This window comes from Pseudoliparis swirei, chromosome 24 (genome assembly GCF_029220125.1).
Source record: "Pseudoliparis swirei isolate HS2019 ecotype Mariana Trench chromosome 24, NWPU_hadal_v1, whole genome shotgun sequence".
Classification (NCBI taxonomy): Eukaryota; Metazoa; Chordata; class Actinopteri; order Perciformes; family Liparidae; genus Pseudoliparis; species Pseudoliparis swirei.
This window is the reverse complement of record NC_079411.1, coordinates 22,369,531-22,386,723: the sequence shown is the minus strand read 5'-3', so window position 1 is coordinate 22,386,723 and position 17,193 is coordinate 22,369,531. Positions and strand designations below refer to the sequence as shown.

At 44.8% G+C, this 17,193-nt stretch overlaps 2 protein-coding genes across 3 annotated transcripts; one reads left to right on the top strand and one right to left on the bottom strand.

Moving 5' to 3' along the window:
* Positions 1-226: 226 nt before the first annotated feature.
* Positions 227-10,659, bottom strand: r3hcc1l (R3H domain and coiled-coil containing 1-like). The gene is made up of 7 exons (XM_056408333.1): positions 10,558-10,659; positions 9,757-10,234; positions 9,394-9,563; positions 8,468-8,538; positions 8,068-8,160; positions 7,811-7,951; positions 227-2,485 (listed from the first exon to the last, which is right to left on the bottom strand). Exons 2-7 carry the CDS (start codon positions 10,210-10,212, stop codon positions 2,433-2,435), a joined length of 984 nt encoding a protein of 327 aa, XP_056264308.1. The 5' UTR covers positions 10,213-10,234; positions 10,558-10,659; the 3' UTR covers positions 227-2,432.
* crtac1a (cartilage acidic protein 1a) lies at positions 9,886-15,306 on the top strand. Of its 2 annotated transcripts, none has more exons than XM_056408326.1 (14): positions 9,886-9,968; positions 11,495-11,700; positions 11,938-12,134; positions 12,252-12,388; positions 12,467-12,623; positions 12,719-12,853; positions 12,932-13,068; positions 13,155-13,291; positions 13,386-13,468; positions 13,645-13,745; positions 13,807-13,975; positions 14,483-14,628; positions 14,930-14,969; positions 15,087-15,306. In XM_056408326.1, exons 2-14 carry the CDS (start codon positions 11,504-11,506, stop codon positions 15,092-15,094), a joined length of 1,644 nt encoding a protein of 547 aa, XP_056264301.1. In that variant the 5' UTR covers positions 9,886-9,968; positions 11,495-11,503; the 3' UTR covers positions 15,095-15,306. The 2 variants fall into 2 exon arrangements, with proteins under 2 accessions (XP_056264301.1, XP_056264300.1); XM_056408325.1 differs by lacking the exon at positions 9,886-9,968 and adding an exon at positions 10,972-11,066.
* Positions 15,307-17,193: the final 1,887 nt, after the last annotated feature.

The following is a 17,193-nucleotide window of genomic DNA, read 5'->3' as shown; positions in this document are numbered from 1 at the left end:
CAGCAGTTCGATTCACCAACGGCGGAGCGTCTCGATGCTGATTGGCTCTCGCAGCTCAGCGTCGGGCGATTTTTTTCGAATATTCGCAGTGCGCAATTTGCGTCTATACAAAGCGGCCGAAATTAATTGAGTTTCCTCCGAGTAAAACTATTGTGGCCATTCAAAATCTAATGTCATGGAAGTCTAAACATATTATGAAAATCGCAAAAAATAACAATTTCATCTGTTCTTTGCATATTTACCTTTATATCACATTATGTTGACTTCATGAAAAAAAGTTGACAAATTATTACACAACAGCATGCATAAAGAAAACCTACCACACACACACACACACAATGCCATTAGTTGTTTTTAATAACTACTCACTAAATTACACTCCTTGCTTTATGTCCAACCTAAAACACTTCAAACACATTCTGAAAAAAAAGTTTCATTAATAATCCATCAATTCCTGATGCTTCGGACATCTTTGGAAACAAGGGAACTTTGGAAAGAGTTTAACGCATGCAGAGATCGTATTTGAAGAGCGCAAATGTTATGTTGCCATGCTAATTGTCTAATGCGGAGTCAAAAAGATATGAATTCCAAATTGAACTTATTAGGCTGCAGCTCTTCAATCAGCCCACTGGGAGCCACGTGGCCCTGTGTCTCAGTCGCCTCAGCTAATGAACTCCACCAGCAGCCATGAACTGCACTGGTGTACACAGTGTACTGGTGTACACAGTGTACTGGTGTACACAGTGTACTGGTGTACACAGTGTACTGGTGTACACGTATACAGTACTGGTTGAGTAGAATATCACACAAATACTCTCAATAACTGTGCAAACATTTATATAACTACGTTAGAACGTTCACTAACATCGAAGCAGTTAGTCGGGCCAAAAGTGAACAGCGAAACATATTTTGAAGACGATGTAAAGTTTAAATGCTTTGCATTAAGCCAAATTGAGCAGCAGGAGAAAGCGACTTGGTGATTGGCTGAGGAGGCGAAGGAGACTCAGGGTCACGTGGTCAGGTGGTCGGCTGGGTGAAGCCTCGGAGGCAGCTGCCCACCAGCGGTCACTGACGTCTCCCCTGTGTCAGGAAGCTGAATTATGAAAGGTTGACTCTGAATGAGCAAACATTGTCTCTCTCTCTCTCTATAGTGAAAGGTTTAAAATCTCAATGTTCAAGGAACAAAGAAGAACAGCGTGTTGTGGTTGAGAAGAACCCAAGGCTTTAGAGAATCCTCTCAACCATTAGATCACATACTTCAACTCCATGGAGCGGAAACATATCACCCAAAGAATATCCGTGAGATAAGTCGAGTAACTCATTTCATGAATACAATTCAGCGTAAAACAAAATAAAATCAATGCAGCTAAAATACAATATCTGCTCAAAAAGTTGAATTCATGTTTATTGACTTGTTCTGTGACTGAGCACAAATAGTTTCCAAATATACGATAAAATGTGTGTTATCCACAACGTCTTGAAATGGTAAACATCAACATCTCGTTACCCCCAAAAAATGTTGTTACATGACAGTGCTGCTCCTAAATGTTTAGGACGGGTTAAGTGCAGAGGTCAAATGACAGGAATAATAGCAGTTCTGTTTCTTACCGCAAATTGCTTTTCCTTTTTTTTTAAAAACCGGCTGGCAATATGAAGACAATCTCTCTGTCAACATTTTATGTCAGAATGACAACCGAATCATCATCATCATCACTTCTGCTTGGACAGAGGAGTCCTCTGATGGAGAATGGTTTCAGATGAGAACACAATACAGAATATGTACATCTTTAGGATTTAACAGATGGAACTGGAAGAGACCAACTGCGGTAGCTTTTAGGAGCTTTTGACTTATCAGAAATGTTTTAATAACGAGCTAAGAGGTCCTCAAACAAAAGTCTAATCCAAAAACATGTCTTCATATAGAGTATAGCGATATACTGTATGGTCATGAATATCAACGGAAGACCTCGCTTCCCTCATATTTACAAGATTTACTTCTGAGAGCTTTAAAAAAAATAAAGACAAACACGTTTTCTAAGATCTATTCAATTGGACACGGAGAAGGCTACAGACTGTGGTTACGATGCGAAGAAATGTGAAAGACAACCAGGCGAGTGGATTGTTCGAGCCTCGGCCATGGCACAGATACAAAAGCTCCCTGCGTGGACATAAAAACGAGCGAACGAGAACTGAATCTGGTGCAACACTGCGAGCGAACAGACAGAGAATGATGGGACCGTCAGTAACAGTTGGTGGAGGACCGTGTGGCCAAAAGGACAAAATGGTGGGAATCCATTTCGGGGAAATGTGGCGGTAGGAAGGAGTGGCCAGTTGACAAAAACAGAGCAGGAGAAGAAACAGGGAGGACGTAAGCCTCCGCCGAAACGAGAAATCTAAGAAACAAACAAAAATAAACAGTCGTTTCTGTCCAATCACTTCCCCTCCCAGGCGTCTTCCTTCTGTTTGGCTGCCAGGCGCTTTTGTTCTGAAAAGATAAAACCACAGTGACACCGTTCAACGTATCAATCAGCGAAAAGCCCGGAACTAAACACGACTTGGGGGGGATTTGCCGCTCTAAATGTGAAACACCGTCTTCTCTCCATGCGGCGGAGTGAAGAGCCGGCTGTAAACGAGTCTCTGAATACGATTAGATGTGGCATCCATCCCGAGGACACATTGTTCAGCGCAAGATGCACTTCTGACTGTGTGTGTGTGTGTGTGTGTGTGTGCGTGTTGGGATCCTACAGAGAACACAGCAGTGTTCAGAACAAAAAGAAGCTTCTTTTTTAGTTTTCGACACGCGAGGCCCTGACTTCCTAACTGGCTCTTGAGCGGACGGCCATTTGTGGTCTCCTGTGCCGATATACTTATGTTCATCTGTGAAGGGAAATGGCTGCTTTACTGATTATAGACCGTTGAGACGTGCACACAAGTGGACCAAGAGCAACTTCTCTTGGCATCAATTTCAAGTTTTTCTTGAGTAAAGGATTAAAAACAGCTCCCCCTTGTGGTAGAAACCGTGTAGTGCAGCGATCAGGACTGTGTTACGTATTCCATAACTATTCGTTCAGGGACGTCTTATTAACCCACGCTCTTTCCTACCGACAACCCGCTTGACCCTCACACACATGACACTCATGTAGTATTTACGTGTATGTACTGACATGTAATTGTCTGAACAAAACACTCGGTATTCGCGTGATCATTTGCGGCGCAGTATGCGTCCATCTTTATTCTCCGATCTGAACCTTGACCTGGATGACATCATTTATAAGCGACACTTCCTTGAACCGGAAGTCAAGATACTACATCCCCCTTCTTTTGAAATAAACATGACTACAGCTGCCAAATTAAATAGTAAACATCACTTACTTAAACATTTCAAAACAAACTAAAAATGGGCAGTTATGTATGCCAAATATGCAAGAACATTGGATTACTGAAGGATACACAAACTATCAGTTATTAGATATGAACAGCTGTTACTAAATGGCATTTCAACTATGCTCAATGTAACATTTTCATGCACATATCCCTCAGTTTTTCTAATGCTGGGTATCACAAGTTCAATCTGTCTGGTGGCTTCGCGATGCGGCCTGACCTCGTGGTCGTCCAGTCTGGTGGCTCTTTGGAACCTGTATGACCTGCAGGGTCCTGCTGTGCTGCTCGAGACTCAGTGTCCTCAACCTCCATCTGGTGGTTGTTTGGTGGAAGTACCGGGTCTGCTCCACTTTCACACGTCTGCAAGAGGTGACGCCGGTTACGCCTGAGCGTGTGACCTCCATCAGTGCGAACATTGTAGGATCTCTGGGTACCTGCTGGCTCGACGACTGTTGCGGGTTCCCATGTCCCTGTTGGAAGCTGGAAGCGGACCATAGCTCCTTCTGGTAGTGCCGGTAGTGTCCTAGCATTCCTGTCGTAATATTGTTTTTGTCTCTGCTGGCACAGTTGCCTTCTGCTGTGAACTACGCTGCGACAGACCAGTTCGGGTTGCAGTCGTTTCTGTGCTGGTAGAATTGAGCGCAAACGCCTGCTCATCAGCAGCTGCGCTGGCGACTTCAGTCCATCAACTGGTGTGTTTCTGTAAGTAAACTGAGGTGCGGGTCTATCCGCTGTGCCTGTGCTTTGTCCATGAGGGCTTTGACAGTCTGAACAGTCTTTTCAGCCAAACCATTACTCTGCGGGTCCAGCGGGCTGCTTGTGGTTTGCTCAAAGTCCCATGCGTGAGCGAAACCTCTGAACTCTTGTGAACTGTAGCAAGGTCCATTGTCACTGACGACTGTCTGTGGTATTCCAAATCTGGCGAACATGGATTTCAGCTTTTTGATGACAGTTGTAGATGTGAGGTTGGTGATTTTCTCTACCTCAAAGTACCTGCTATAATAGTCAACAAGAACTATATAGTCAGTACTGTTCCATGTGAACAAGTCTGTGGCTACTGTTTGCCAAGGTCGTTCTGGGATAGGATGCGAGAGCATCGGTTCCTTTGCATTAGAGCTGCGTCGCTCAAGGCAGATGCTGCAAGATCCTTCTAGTGCCTCTATCCGTTTGCACATTCCTGGCCAAAGCAGCACGTCTCTTGCTCGCTGCTTACACTTCTCCATCCCTAAGTGTCCTGTGTGTATGCGTGAAAGCATTTCAGCTCTGAGTGAGTGAGGCACGATGATTTTTTCACCTTTGAGCAGGATCCCATTAGTCTCTGATATCTCGTCCCGATGATTCCAATACTCAGCGATAGCAGACGGACATCGTTTGTTTGACTCAGGCCATCCTGCTTGGATAACTTGTCTCAACATTGAGAGTTGCTCATCTTGTGCTGTGGCGGCTTTGATTTCTGCCATTTTGCGATCACTCACCGGTGCACTGCTGATCACCGTATGGATTTGTAAATCCATGCCGTCACTTAAAGAGTTATCATTACACTCAATCGGCTTTCTGGATAGCGCGTCCGGACCGGGATTTGTTTCCCAGGCTTGTGTGTAATGGTTATGTCGTACCTTTGTAGTTGCAGTATCATGCGCTGTAGGCGCGGCGGTGCTGCTGCCAAGGGTTTCCGCATGATTGACTCCAACGGTTTGTGGTCTGACTCGACAGCCACCTGTCGTCCGTACCGATATTGATGAAAGCGTTTGCGTCCAAAGAGCACTGCGTACAGCGCTTTTTCAATTTGAGCGTAATTCTCTTCGGTCTCATTCAGTGTCTTGGATGCGTATGCGACTGGTTTCTCTCCCTGAAGCAAAACTGCTCCTAAGCCGCATTTTGAAGCATCGACCTGTAGTTTCACCTCTTTTGTGTGGTCGAAGTATGTGAGCACTGGGCCGGGCTCCTGTGTTAGTAAGTCTTTCATTTGCTGGAATGCAACGTCTTGGTTCGAGTCCCACATGAACTCACTGTTCTCTTTCAGCAGTTGTCTGAGCGGGGCGACTGTCTCTGAAAGTCTGGGTGCAAACTTGGAGGTAGGTGACCATGCCCAGTATGGTCTCCAGCTCTGCTTTGCTGCGTGGGGGGCTCATTTCTTTAATTGCTTTGACTTTGTTGGGGTCGGGCTTGATGCCTTCTCGTCAGTTTATGTCCAAAGTAGCTCACCTCAGTTACGCAGATGACGCTTTTGTCTTTGTTGAGCTTTATTCCTTTCTCTCTGGTTCTCTCCAGCATGGCGCGCAGATTGGCATCGTGCTCCTCTTTAGTGCGGCCATACACCAGAATGTCATCCACTATGGCTGCGACACCTTGAAGCCCCTCGTAGGCCTCGTCAACTCTCCTCTGGAACTCATCCTGTGCAGAGATGATTCCAAACGGCAGCCTGTTGAACCGGTATCTGCCGTAGATGCTGTTGAACGTGGTCAGCATGGATGATTCCTGGCTGAGTTTTATTGTCCAGTATCCAGATCTAGCGTCCAGTACACTGAAGTACTGTGCTCCAGCTAGTCTTGGTGTGACATCATCTAGAGTGGGAAGTGGATAGTGGGGTCTCTGGATAGCTTTGTTTAGGGCGCGGGGATCTAAACACACCCGAAGCTTTCCTGTTTTAGGTTTTTCCACTGTCACTAGTGCATTTACCCACTCAGTCGGCTCTGTGACCTTTTGGATGATGTCCTTTTTCTCCATATCATCAAGCTCATCTTTGAGTCTGTTGCGCAGGGCATATGGGATGCGGCGTGGTGGGCACACCACCGGTGTTGCTGAGGGTTTAAGGTGAAAGGTGCATTCTCCAGGGAATAGTCCAATGCCTTCAAATACGTCAGCAAACTCTTCTGTGATGCTGGCGTGTGTCTTTGGTTGTGCGTCAACCATGTGCACTAGCTTGATCATGTTTAAATCTAAACATGCACGTCGGCCCAATACAGGTGGGGCATTCTCTGCATACACGATGTCAAAATCTAACATGGCTGTTTTCTGCCTGTATCTGCATGCTAACTTGCAAGTTCCTTTCACTTCAAGTCTCTGTCCACCATATCCTGAGATATTGCTATCTGATTGACCTAATGTAATACTTCCTAATATTTTGTTAAATATGTTTACTGGTATCACATTAGCCTGGGCACCTGTATCTATCTTGAGCTTTAGCTTGTGCCTTCCCTATTTCCACCTCTGCAAATGCCTGTTCCCTTGCTGTATCTTTGTTTTTCTTTATAATAGTGTCAATGTACAGATCCATTGGTACCTGTTCTGTGCTTTCTGTCACAGTATGCACTCTCTTGGGCTTGTACTGTGTTTTCGTCCTACACATATTAGCAAAGTGGTTGGGCTTCTTGCACTTGTTACACTGACGTCCTTTCGCGGGACACTCCTCCGTGCGACCGTGTTCTCTTCCGCATGCTCCACACTCCTTGCCGTGCGTGACACTGTTGCCGTCGTTGCCGCCAGTAAACTTCCGTCCGTATCTTTGTTCGGAACTGAACGGCCTTCTGCTAACTGCCTGGACAGACTGGCTGTGTTAGCAGCGGGGAAACCCATCGTCTTGAGCTGCTGCTGTGATAGCTCGTGTGAGCGCGCAATGTCGATCGCTTCCTCGAGCGTGAGATCCGGACCATGACAGAGTAACTTCTCCCGGACTCTTGGAGAGTTTGTAGCGAAAACAATCCGGTCTCTAATCATCTCATCAGCGTTAGGGTAGTTGCAGTCCTTTACTAGCAGCTTTTAGCTCAGTCACAAACTGGTCGAAACTTTCACAATCCGTTTGTATCTTTTCATGGAATTTATATGGCGCGAAAATGGGGTTAGCTTTGGGCGTTACATGTCCTTCAAACTTCCCATAGTACGTTTGGAGGACCTTTCTCTCATCTGCCGTGAGGGTCCATGTGTTGTATACATCTCTGCCTTTCTCACCGATCCACAGGAGTAGAAAGCTGCACTTTCCTTCCTCCTCTTTAGCGCGTAGCTCCACATGTTGGCGAAACTTTCTCCATGCGTCGGGCCGGTTAGATGACTCCCAATCCATCCGTGGCGTGGGGACGCCTGCGTTCTCCATCTTCCGTCGTCAGGTTCGATGAGAAGCAAACTATTCTGACACCATGTAGTATTTACGTGTATGTACTGACATGTAATTGTCTAAACAAAACACTCGGTATTCGCGTGATCATTTGCGGCGCAGTATGCGTCCATCTTTATTCTTCGATCTGAACCTTGACCTGGATGACATCATTTATAAGCGACACTTCCTTGAACCGGAAGTCAAGATACTACAACTCAGTGGTCACATTAGCGTCGTCCCACTCAAGTTGAGTAACTGCAGTATTTCAGTCAAACGCCTGCTGCCCAAATATGACCCGCGGTCACGAACCGAAAATATAATCTGTTGTTAACGCACCTCTCGCCTCCTGGAGCTTCTTCTTCTCGGCCTCGACCTGCTCCTTCGTCTGGTTGCTCTTCACACCGAGGGCACCGATCACAAGCTTGCGAGCCATCATCGCACTGGTCTGAGGTCTCTCTTTAGCAGGCAGGAGGCAGTCTGAGGATCGGGAAGAAAGAAATAACAATAACAGATAAACATAATGTTAAGGCTCTGCGTCTGTGAGCTCCGGAGGACAAACCGCCAGAGAACCGCAGAGACGGCGGTATTTGTACCTGAGCTACGAGCTTTGGCCTTCATTTCGGAAGAGGATTGGGAGAGAGGTCGCAACTTCATGAGAGGATGTCTGGTTCTTAAAGCTTCACGAGCTGAAAATAGAAATTCCACAGGTCTAACATGTTATTTTGTGTGGAGACGACAGAAAAAGCATGTGCAAAAAAGATGATGTCAAAAAACAGAATCCAGCTCGTTTCCTTTCCAAATTCACGATATCATATAAAATCTCAACAGCTAAGTAAAGTAATAATGTTGAATTTTTAAAGATCTATTCATGCCTATTGGTTCTTATCATTTAACACAATTACTCCCGTTTTGGCAGTAAGGAAAAAACGGTTTTCACATGCAGAGCATAATGTTGTTAGATATCCCCTTCCTGTGACACCGGGCTTCACTAACCTGCTATGGGATGAGAGAAGAGGCCCAGGACGTGGTTGTCATCAATCCACTTGATCTCAAATCCTTTCTGTCTGAAAAACAACAGCGAGTGAAAAGTCAGCAGTGCAGACACTGTGACCAGAGCAAGTTCAACCGGATACTCGTGGTTAAAATCACAAGTTTCATACGATAGTATTTACAGTCGTCAGTTGGACAACGATAGAGTATTTGACACTATACAATTTCAAATAAATTAATGTCAGGGGTAGACATTAAACAATATAAAAATGTCATATTACTTTACCAAAATAATTGTTATTCACAATATTATCTCGGTAATAATCAATATATAATAAAAGTAATGTAAAAAATGTAAATGGCTCTAAAGCATACTGGAATTGTACCTGACATCGTCTCAGGAGACAAATATGTGTATTGCATTGCAAAAATACCACATTATGAATAGATCTTTTTAAAATTAGAGTAGTTAAGGACAAAAAGAGAATAAATCAAATCTAAAATAGCAACATTGTGCGAGTCGGTTCTCTATGGTTATTTACGACGGTCCATTTTAAATGAAGTTGTTTTTCACTCCTCTACAATGACACCGAGCTGGACATCATTCACTCGGATATTCATGCTTTGACAATTATATTACTGGGCTCTGAATTTCAAAATAAAGGCATATCTTAAAGATGATGATAAGTATCTATTTTAGTTTACTTTGCATTGGTGATATTGGATTGTTGATGCTTGAATCAATATATTGATCCAGATCGATACATCCCTGACGGATACTTTAGATTCTGGCTCTCAAAAGCAATACATAAACCAGGGATACCACATTTACTGAAATTTCATTAAACTACTTTGGTCAAGAATCAGGAGCCCAAGTTGATCTTAAAATGCAAAAATAACTAACAGGGCGTGAACTGAATTATACGTACTGGTAGCACTGAAACAACTTCAGAAGGTCATCGCTCTTAAATTCAGTCGGGAAGTCATAGATCTCGACAACGTGAGCAATTTCATCCTCTGTGAGCTCGATGCTGTCATCTCCGTCCGCGCTGGCCGCCTGGACTGACTTCTTCTTCTTTTTACATTCCTTCAAAGTCAGCTGGAGAGAGAATAAGTGACAGAAGTGGGAGAAGAGGGAAATGTCAAGGGACAAAATGATCTGCTGTACTGAAAATGTTATGTTAATTATTATAAGAACAAAAATCAGATAACTGGGTATACAAACAAATGAGAGTGTGTGTGTGTGTGTGTGTATTTAGTGGAAGGTCCCATCACCCTGACCAAACTCTCACCTCTTCAAGTTGCGGTTCCAGAGAATCGCCTTCATCGTTGAACAAGGTGTCCCAACTCTCCTCCTCCCCTTCCTCAGAGGCTGCTTCCAGCCAAGAGGTAGCGTCAGGCTCTTCATTGGTTGGGTCAGGCTGCCCGTTCACTGGTTCATCTGCATCATGCAGGCGCTCTTCCGTCACTTCAGGATCGCCATTCTGCACCTCTTCTTCAACAGGTGCTTCCTTATCCGCGGCTCCAGCCTTGTCCTTCTTGTTCTTGGCGTTTTTCTTCGCCTTGTCTGTGTAGCGAGGCCTGGGTCTTGGTTTTACGTCTCCCTGAGTCTGATTTTTTTCTTTGGATCCCTGAGATTTTTGCTTGTTCGTAGCCTGACTTGACTTCTTCGACTGGGAGGCGGGAGGAGGGGGAGTGGGTGCTGGCTGGTCTGCAGCAACATTTTCTGTTGCCTGTTCCGACTCCATTGTTAAATTACGATAAAATCACCTGCATAACAGAGGAAAGGAAACATTACAAGACGCAATGAAATACGTAATATTATCTTTTTTAACCTTAAACCGACTTCCAAACGACTCTTGAATATATGCAATGGCAATTTGAATTTAAACTAAGACAGTGCTGTTAGCTAACGTCGGTTAGCTTACCAACGTAGCTAGCTACACGTCCACTCGCTGAGCTTGTATTGATTGATTATCGAGAACAGACACACACACGTTCATACCCACCGATGTGTAACAGTGTTCATACATTTTCATTCAAAACATTGCTAAACAGACTTATAACTAACATTTGTTCCTCTTTCGGCTTACCCGTGTTTGCCTTGTTTTGTTAAAGATGTTCGTCGCACTTCTGACGCAGGCGTAGGACAACGCAAAGCATTCTGGGAGATGGTGTTCTAGCTGGCGCTGAGTTGAAGACCTCTGAACAAGGGAGCCCATTTGTTTTTTATCCGAATAGTCATTGTCTTTATATATCAGGATTTATACCGAGGCAGAACAGTTTAATGTGTTGTCGCTTAAATGTATTTGTATGTGACGTCGCAGTAATTTATTCGTATTAGTAGAATACAGAGACTTCCGGCTCTCACTTCCACGTGCACGTAAGTACAGATCAGCCATTGGTCAACATTTTAGCGGGCACTCTGATTGGTCAATCTTCCATCAAAACGTGACACAAGCCGTTTCGTAAATTCTCAAATCAGAAGTTATGTAAGGCAAATAATAAAACGAGGTGTATTTATATAATAAAAGATGCTCAATTGAATCCCATTGCTGCAGCGAAGTCAGCTCATTTCCATCTCGATACACTGAAAGAGCAGGTAAGACGGATTTTATTAACATGATGTGAACCAAATGCGAGCATCATGAATACTGCAGGATTAAATCTTGCATGATGGTGTATTTTTAACAACAGTTAACCACGATGCATCATTTCCCTCATAACAGTAACTAATACCGTGGGTAGTATATATGTGTGCGCAGATATACTCTGCTATAGATCCAAAATGTGGATTTTATGAACGGTATGCAAGCATCTAGAAATGATTCAGTTTCAAATAATAATTGTGGCTTGTTTTGCACTTTGATGTTTTGTGTAAAAATGATAACACTGGTGGAGTTCACCTGTAAATACATGTTACTCGTGCACAGGAATACATTACATGTGTTCATCATTATGTCTGTCCTGCTTTATTACAATTGACACTATTTGAAATGCATTACCCAGCTCTGCTCTGTGTTCCACCAGGTTGCAGTGATGTGGGGTTCAGGTCTGTTGCTGTTCCTGGTCGGACTGTGGCATAAGTCCCACGCCCAGACCTCTGAGCCCATGTTTCGGGTTGTGACACCGACGATGCTTCCTCCCGACAGTCTGCACAATCCCACACAACTAAACTATGGAATGGCTGTAACAGACGTGGATGGTGACGGCGACCTGGAAGTGGTTGTGGCAGGGTGCGTGTGAAAATGTTTTTGCTTTTTTCATACGTTCATTACTCTGCACAGCAGTGGCAGATTCAGGCTGTGTGGCAGGTGCCGGAAAATATATATAAAGGGCACCAGCTGCACGCAGAATGTTTTCTAACATGTAGGGAAGCCTGTTTAAGCCAACCGGACGAGCACGGCATTCATTTTTCTTCAATGGAAAGGGAACCAAGATGTGCAAGACAAATGTGTGATGTTTCCCCTCAGGTTTAATGGGCCCAACCTGGTGCTGAAGTACAATCGCACTCAAAACAGACTGGTGAACATCGCTATTGATGATAGCAACTCTCCATACTACGCCCTGAGGGATCGAACAGGAAATGCTATTGGAGTTACAGCCTGTGATGTGGATGGAGATGGACGTGAGGAGATCTACTTCCTCAACACAAACAATGCCTACTCTGGTAAGAAAAAAAGAAAAGTGCATTCACATGACGTGTCCTCAACATTTTTTCCTTTCATCATTCCAGGGAGCAGAATTGTTTTTCCTCATGATCACTGACTTCCTTTTTTTAATGCAGGAAGGGCAACCTATTCAGACAAGCTGTTCAAGTTTCGTAACGGCCGCTTTGAAGATCTTCTGGGGGACGCGCTCAATGTGCGTCGCGGCGTCGCCAATCGCATGGCCGGACGTTCGGTTGCGTGCGTTGATAGAAAGGTCAGTGAACCCATTTTGTAAACCTATTTATAGAATCCCACAATGTGATCCCTCTCTTGGTTGGTCGTTGCTCTGCAGGGAACCGGCCGCTACTCAATTTACGTGGCCAACTACGCCAGCGGCGGCGTGGGCCCCCACGCTCTCCTCGAAATGGATGAGGCTGCCAGCGATGTCCCCAAGGGCGTCGTCGCTCTGTCTGACGCGGCTGCCGCGGCCGGGGTCGACAAGTTCACAGGTCGGGAGTCGCGTCGCTGCGGTCGAGTCCGGCGTGTTTGGGAGTGCGATGATGAATCCGCTGAAGCATCGGCGGGTTGTTTGCTCTCTGTGCAGGGGGGCGCGGGGTGGTCGTCGGACCAATCCTGAGCGACTCCAGGTCGGACGTGTTCTGTGACAACGAGAATGGACCCAACTTCCTGTTCAAGAATAATGGAGACGGGACTTTTGTTGATGTGGCCAAGCAGTCAGGTGCGTATGAAGACGGGTATAGTCAGGAGTCGACATGTGTGTCCAGCAGTGGGATCACTAACGCTTTCTACATTGAAGGTGTGGATGACCGGTACCAGCATGGCAGAGGAGTCGCTCTAGCTGACTTCAATGGCGATGGAAAGACGGACATCGTCTATGGCAACTGGAACGGCCCACACAGACTCTTCCTGCAGGGCGGCGACATGAAATTCAGGGTAAAAAAGTCGAGCAGGACAATGGCAGAACAGATGAAGTGAGTTTGATTAGAGCGAGACGTTACCGCGTTTCCTTTTTCACCCAGGACATCGCCACTGAAGGGTTTGCAGCCCCCTCACCGATACGCACGGTCATCGCTGCTGACTTTGACAATGACAAGCAGCTGGAGGTGTTTTTCAACAATATTGCATATAGAGGCAACGCCCCGAACAGGCTGTTCAGGTGACCTTTAAAAGTCGAGGCATCAAACTATTCAAACATATTATTACGTCGACATTATTAGCTATATTTAGATTCTTATGTGTTTGTTTCCTAGGGTGTCAAGAAGAGCGGATGCAGACCCTTTAATAGAGGAGCTTCACGTGGGCGATGCTGCAGAGCCACAGGGACGAGGAACAGGTCACATTGTCATCAGTTCTATTCTGAAAATGTTAAAACCTCAAGTAAATATATGTGACACCTCTGCTCCGCCTCTCTATTACGAGTGAGGTGATCAGAGACACGGCTGTCAGACAAAACACCTCCGTGAAGTTGATTTGTTGGCCGGTGCAGTGAAAGCTGTTTGTTGTGGACAGGCGGCGCGGTGACAGATTTCGACGGGGACGGACAGCTGGACCTGCTGCTGGCTCATGGAGAGAGCGCCCAGCAGCCCATCTCTGTCTTCAAGGTCACACAGGTGTGTCTCTCTCTCTCTCTCTCTCTGTGTGTGTGCATACTAAACTGTATCACCTCGTCAGGGCTCGTCTAACAACTGGCTGCGGGTCATACCTCGCACCCAGTTTGGCTCCTTTGCCCGCGGAGCCAAGGTGACGGCCTTCACCAGTCAGAGTGGAGCACACACACGCATCATTGACGGAGGCTCGGGGTACCTGTGTGAGATGGAGCCTGTCGCACACTTTGGTTTAGGTAACTTCCTTTTTTCTTTACAATCCATTCACACCGGGAGAAAATGGGTTATTTTTAATCCAAATAACGACCGGGGATATCGTAATCCTACAATTCCCAATGAATTTTTTTCTCATTTCTACACATTGTTTAGTGTAGATTTAAAAGAATAGTTAAACATTTTGGGAAATGCACATATTCACTTTTTTCCCCGCTTTTTTTGCCTACAATAGTCTAACGTAGCTTATGAGAACAGGAAGCAGATAGAAACAGACTTTTAGAAACACACTTTGGTCCGTCCAAAAAAATTTTTTACGGTGCCAGACATCACTATAGATAATGAGAATCACGGTGTGGTTACAGAGCATGCCACATAACAGTATCGTCCCAGATTGGATTCCAGCCTTTGGATCTTGTTGCATGTCACATCCCACTCCTTGCATCTATACTATCGAATAAAAACGTTTTGAAAGGTTTATTCATCTCTTGTGTAATGATCCGTCATTTCTCTCTACCCTCGACGGCCAGGAACCGACAGGGCGACGGTGCTGGACGTCTCCTGGCCAGACGGCAGCTCCCTCACTCGAACCCTTCGGCCCGGTGAGATGAACTCGGTGGTGGAAGTTGCCCATCCCAAAGAAGGGGAGTCGTCTCTGCTCGCTAACGACACGCAGGTACGCAGAAGGGATCCACGGCATGAATTATGAACAGGGGTAATGCTCCTGGCAGTCTGTGATCGGGGCTTAAAAACAAATCTCAATCACCAGTTTTTTTTCTCTCGCTGTCAAATTCAGTTGAGTTTGAGGCAGTTTTACAAAAAAGCAACATCAAAAGTCTCTCTTCCTTTTTGTTGTCTCAGCAGTCGGTCAGCAGTGCTACTGAATGCTGACACGCACACACACACAATCCCTTTTTGTATTTTTCTCTGTCTGCAAATTTCAAATATCAATAAATGTCTTTCTTCTCTTTGTTTAGTGTGGAGTAGGGTTTACTGTCAAGAATGGCCACTGTGCAGGTAAGAAATAAAAACACATTCACTCAGTTCTTTAAATGAAGTGCTTAAAAAAAAAAAAAAAACTATTTAAAATCAAATATTTGTTTTCTATTTAATTTTTCTTTAATGTTTCTACAGGTCTGTGAGGAAAATCACTTGATATGCAAATGTCATTGTTCCATGACTGGAAAATGCAATGTGACAGAAAACATGGTTTTAAAATACTTTCCATTTCGTCTGTAATTTAGGGGCCTTGTTTTACTCTGGCAAATTATATAAATATATATTTAGATACATATATAAATATATGTGTGTTTATGTGTCAAAGCAAACTCAATAAACTGCTGCAAATAAATTTGGTCAGATTATCATTTCATAGATGCAACAGTCATATCTTCAACGGTACTTTGAGAAGCTCTTTATGAGTCATGTACACACGCTGCTCACTCCGTAGACTTTGACTACAACTATTGCCGTCTGTGTGTTTAAACACACACACACAGTTTTCACTAAGACCTGCAGCCATCTGAAACAGCTGTAAATGATCACAAAGGTCTATCTTTCTGTACTGGGGGAAGATATTCTCGTATTCCTGCTCGCATCTTCCTTCAACAAGCCTGTCGTCAGAACAGTTTCCTCCACCTCTCCTATTCTGTTCCTCCATTCATGCAGCGGTGACTCCATTTCACCATGGTGTCCGCTCCCCATCTGTTTCCTCCCATGTTATGACTGTTTTACTACCGTGTGCCGTGGTGCTCTCGGCACTGGCAGACCTCAGGGGATGGTAGTCTTGAGGGTAACGACGATACATTGAGACAAGACTTGACTTCCTGTTACACGCGGTGCCAGAGTCTGTTCAGAATGTACATCCTCGTATCTGGACATCCTGTTGTAAGTAAAGAATAAACACAGGGGTCACTTTCATGTCCCTGAAAAAGCTGTGTTGTGTATATAGAGGCAAGCCTGCATGAAAACATGAGGAACTTTTCTTTTTTCAAACATCAAATTATAATTTTACATTTAATGTCAAATGTGCGTAGTGCATGCATATTATCATAAATATGCACTACAGATCTTTTCCCCAGCAGACAGACAGTGACTCAGCTAAAGCAGCTAAATAGCATTCAGCCATGATTTATTTTCCTATTCACACAATGCGCTTTTCATGTATTATGTAGTAAAGACTTAATGTGCATAAAATAAATACCCTTATATCTATCTCCCCATATATATGTTCATATTGTTAATAGTTAAATGAGATCAGATCTTAAACTGAAAATAAACTATCACATGACGACATTAATGCAACAGTGATATATTTGAGTTCGGGCCACTAGGGGGCAGCAGCACAAGCAGTAAACACAACATTTACATATCATGACCCAACAAAATTGTTATGGCTAAGAGTTTCTTATTTACACATCTAGCACTAAGCAACTTCATTTATTTGGAGTCGTGTTTCTGGCCACGTGATTGATCGGACTTGATTATTTACTCTTGGCTCTGTTTTTGTCCCTGTAAACAGTCACATCGAAGCTCCACGACGTTCTCCAGTTAACGGTCGTCTGCAGCGCGGTGCTGGACACAGGGCTCTCAAGTGTCACGCATTGAGCGTGACACTCACGCATTTCGGTTTTAAGTCACGCACTCCCGCCACACATCGTATTTCTCATGCTGAAAAAAACTTGGCTATTTAATGTTTTAATGTGCCGCAGCGCGCAAACATGAGCCGCGCTGCCCTCACCGTGGAGGAATCAAGCGCTCCCCTGGAGTTCTGCTGTGAGGAGCCACTTATCAGCCAATCAAAAAAAAGAAATGGGCTACACAATAGCCAATCAGAAAAAACCGTATCTGTTGTATCTGGGTAAGATTTAATCCAGCAACCAATGAAAATAAAGCATCCTGGAATTGCGCGCGACTGACTGATATCCGAAAATTTCGTTGGGGGGGGGGGGTGCTGATGGAAATGTCACGCTTGCCTGTCTTCAAAACATCAGAGCCCTGTGGACAGGTGGCACACAGCGGGTCCATCAGAGCTGTCTGACTCCTGTTGCCCGAGCCTTGCCACAGTGCATGCTGGGTGAGGGCCATATGGCTTACTGTCACACCTGCATGGACAAAGGTCATTATTAAGGTCACCATACCTCCCCCCCTCTCCCTGTCCTCATGTTTCAAAATGTCTGCCATAGCCAATGTACTGTTTTGTAGATTTACAGTTTAATCACAGAAATATGAGCCGAGCAGC

Bases quoted from the DNA above. Each gene is read 5' to 3' on its own strand.
- crtac1a (XM_056408326.1), top strand. From the start codon at position 11,504: ATGTGGGGTTCAGGTCTGTTGCTGTTCCTGGTCGGACTGTGGCATAAG. The intron at 12,624-12,718 runs GTCGGGAGTCGC...CTCTCTGTGCAG, and splicing joins CGGGGTCGACAAGTTCACAG to GGGGGCGCGGGGTGGTCGTC. The intron at 13,069-13,154 runs GTAAAAAAGTCG...TTTTTCACCCAG, and splicing joins GCGGCGACATGAAATTCAGG to GACATCGCCACTGAAGGGTT.
- r3hcc1l (XM_056408333.1), bottom strand. From the start codon at position 10,212: ATGGAGTCGGAACAGGCAACAGAAAATGTTGCTGCAGACCAGCCAGCA. The intron at 9,564-9,756 runs GTGAGAGTTTGG...TTCTCTCTCCAG, and splicing joins TGGAACCGCAACTTGAAGAG to CTGACTTTGAAGGAATGTAA. The intron at 8,539-9,393 runs GTACGTATAATT...GTTGTTTTTCAG, and splicing joins AAGTTGTTTCAGTGCTACCA to ACAGAAAGGATTTGAGATCA.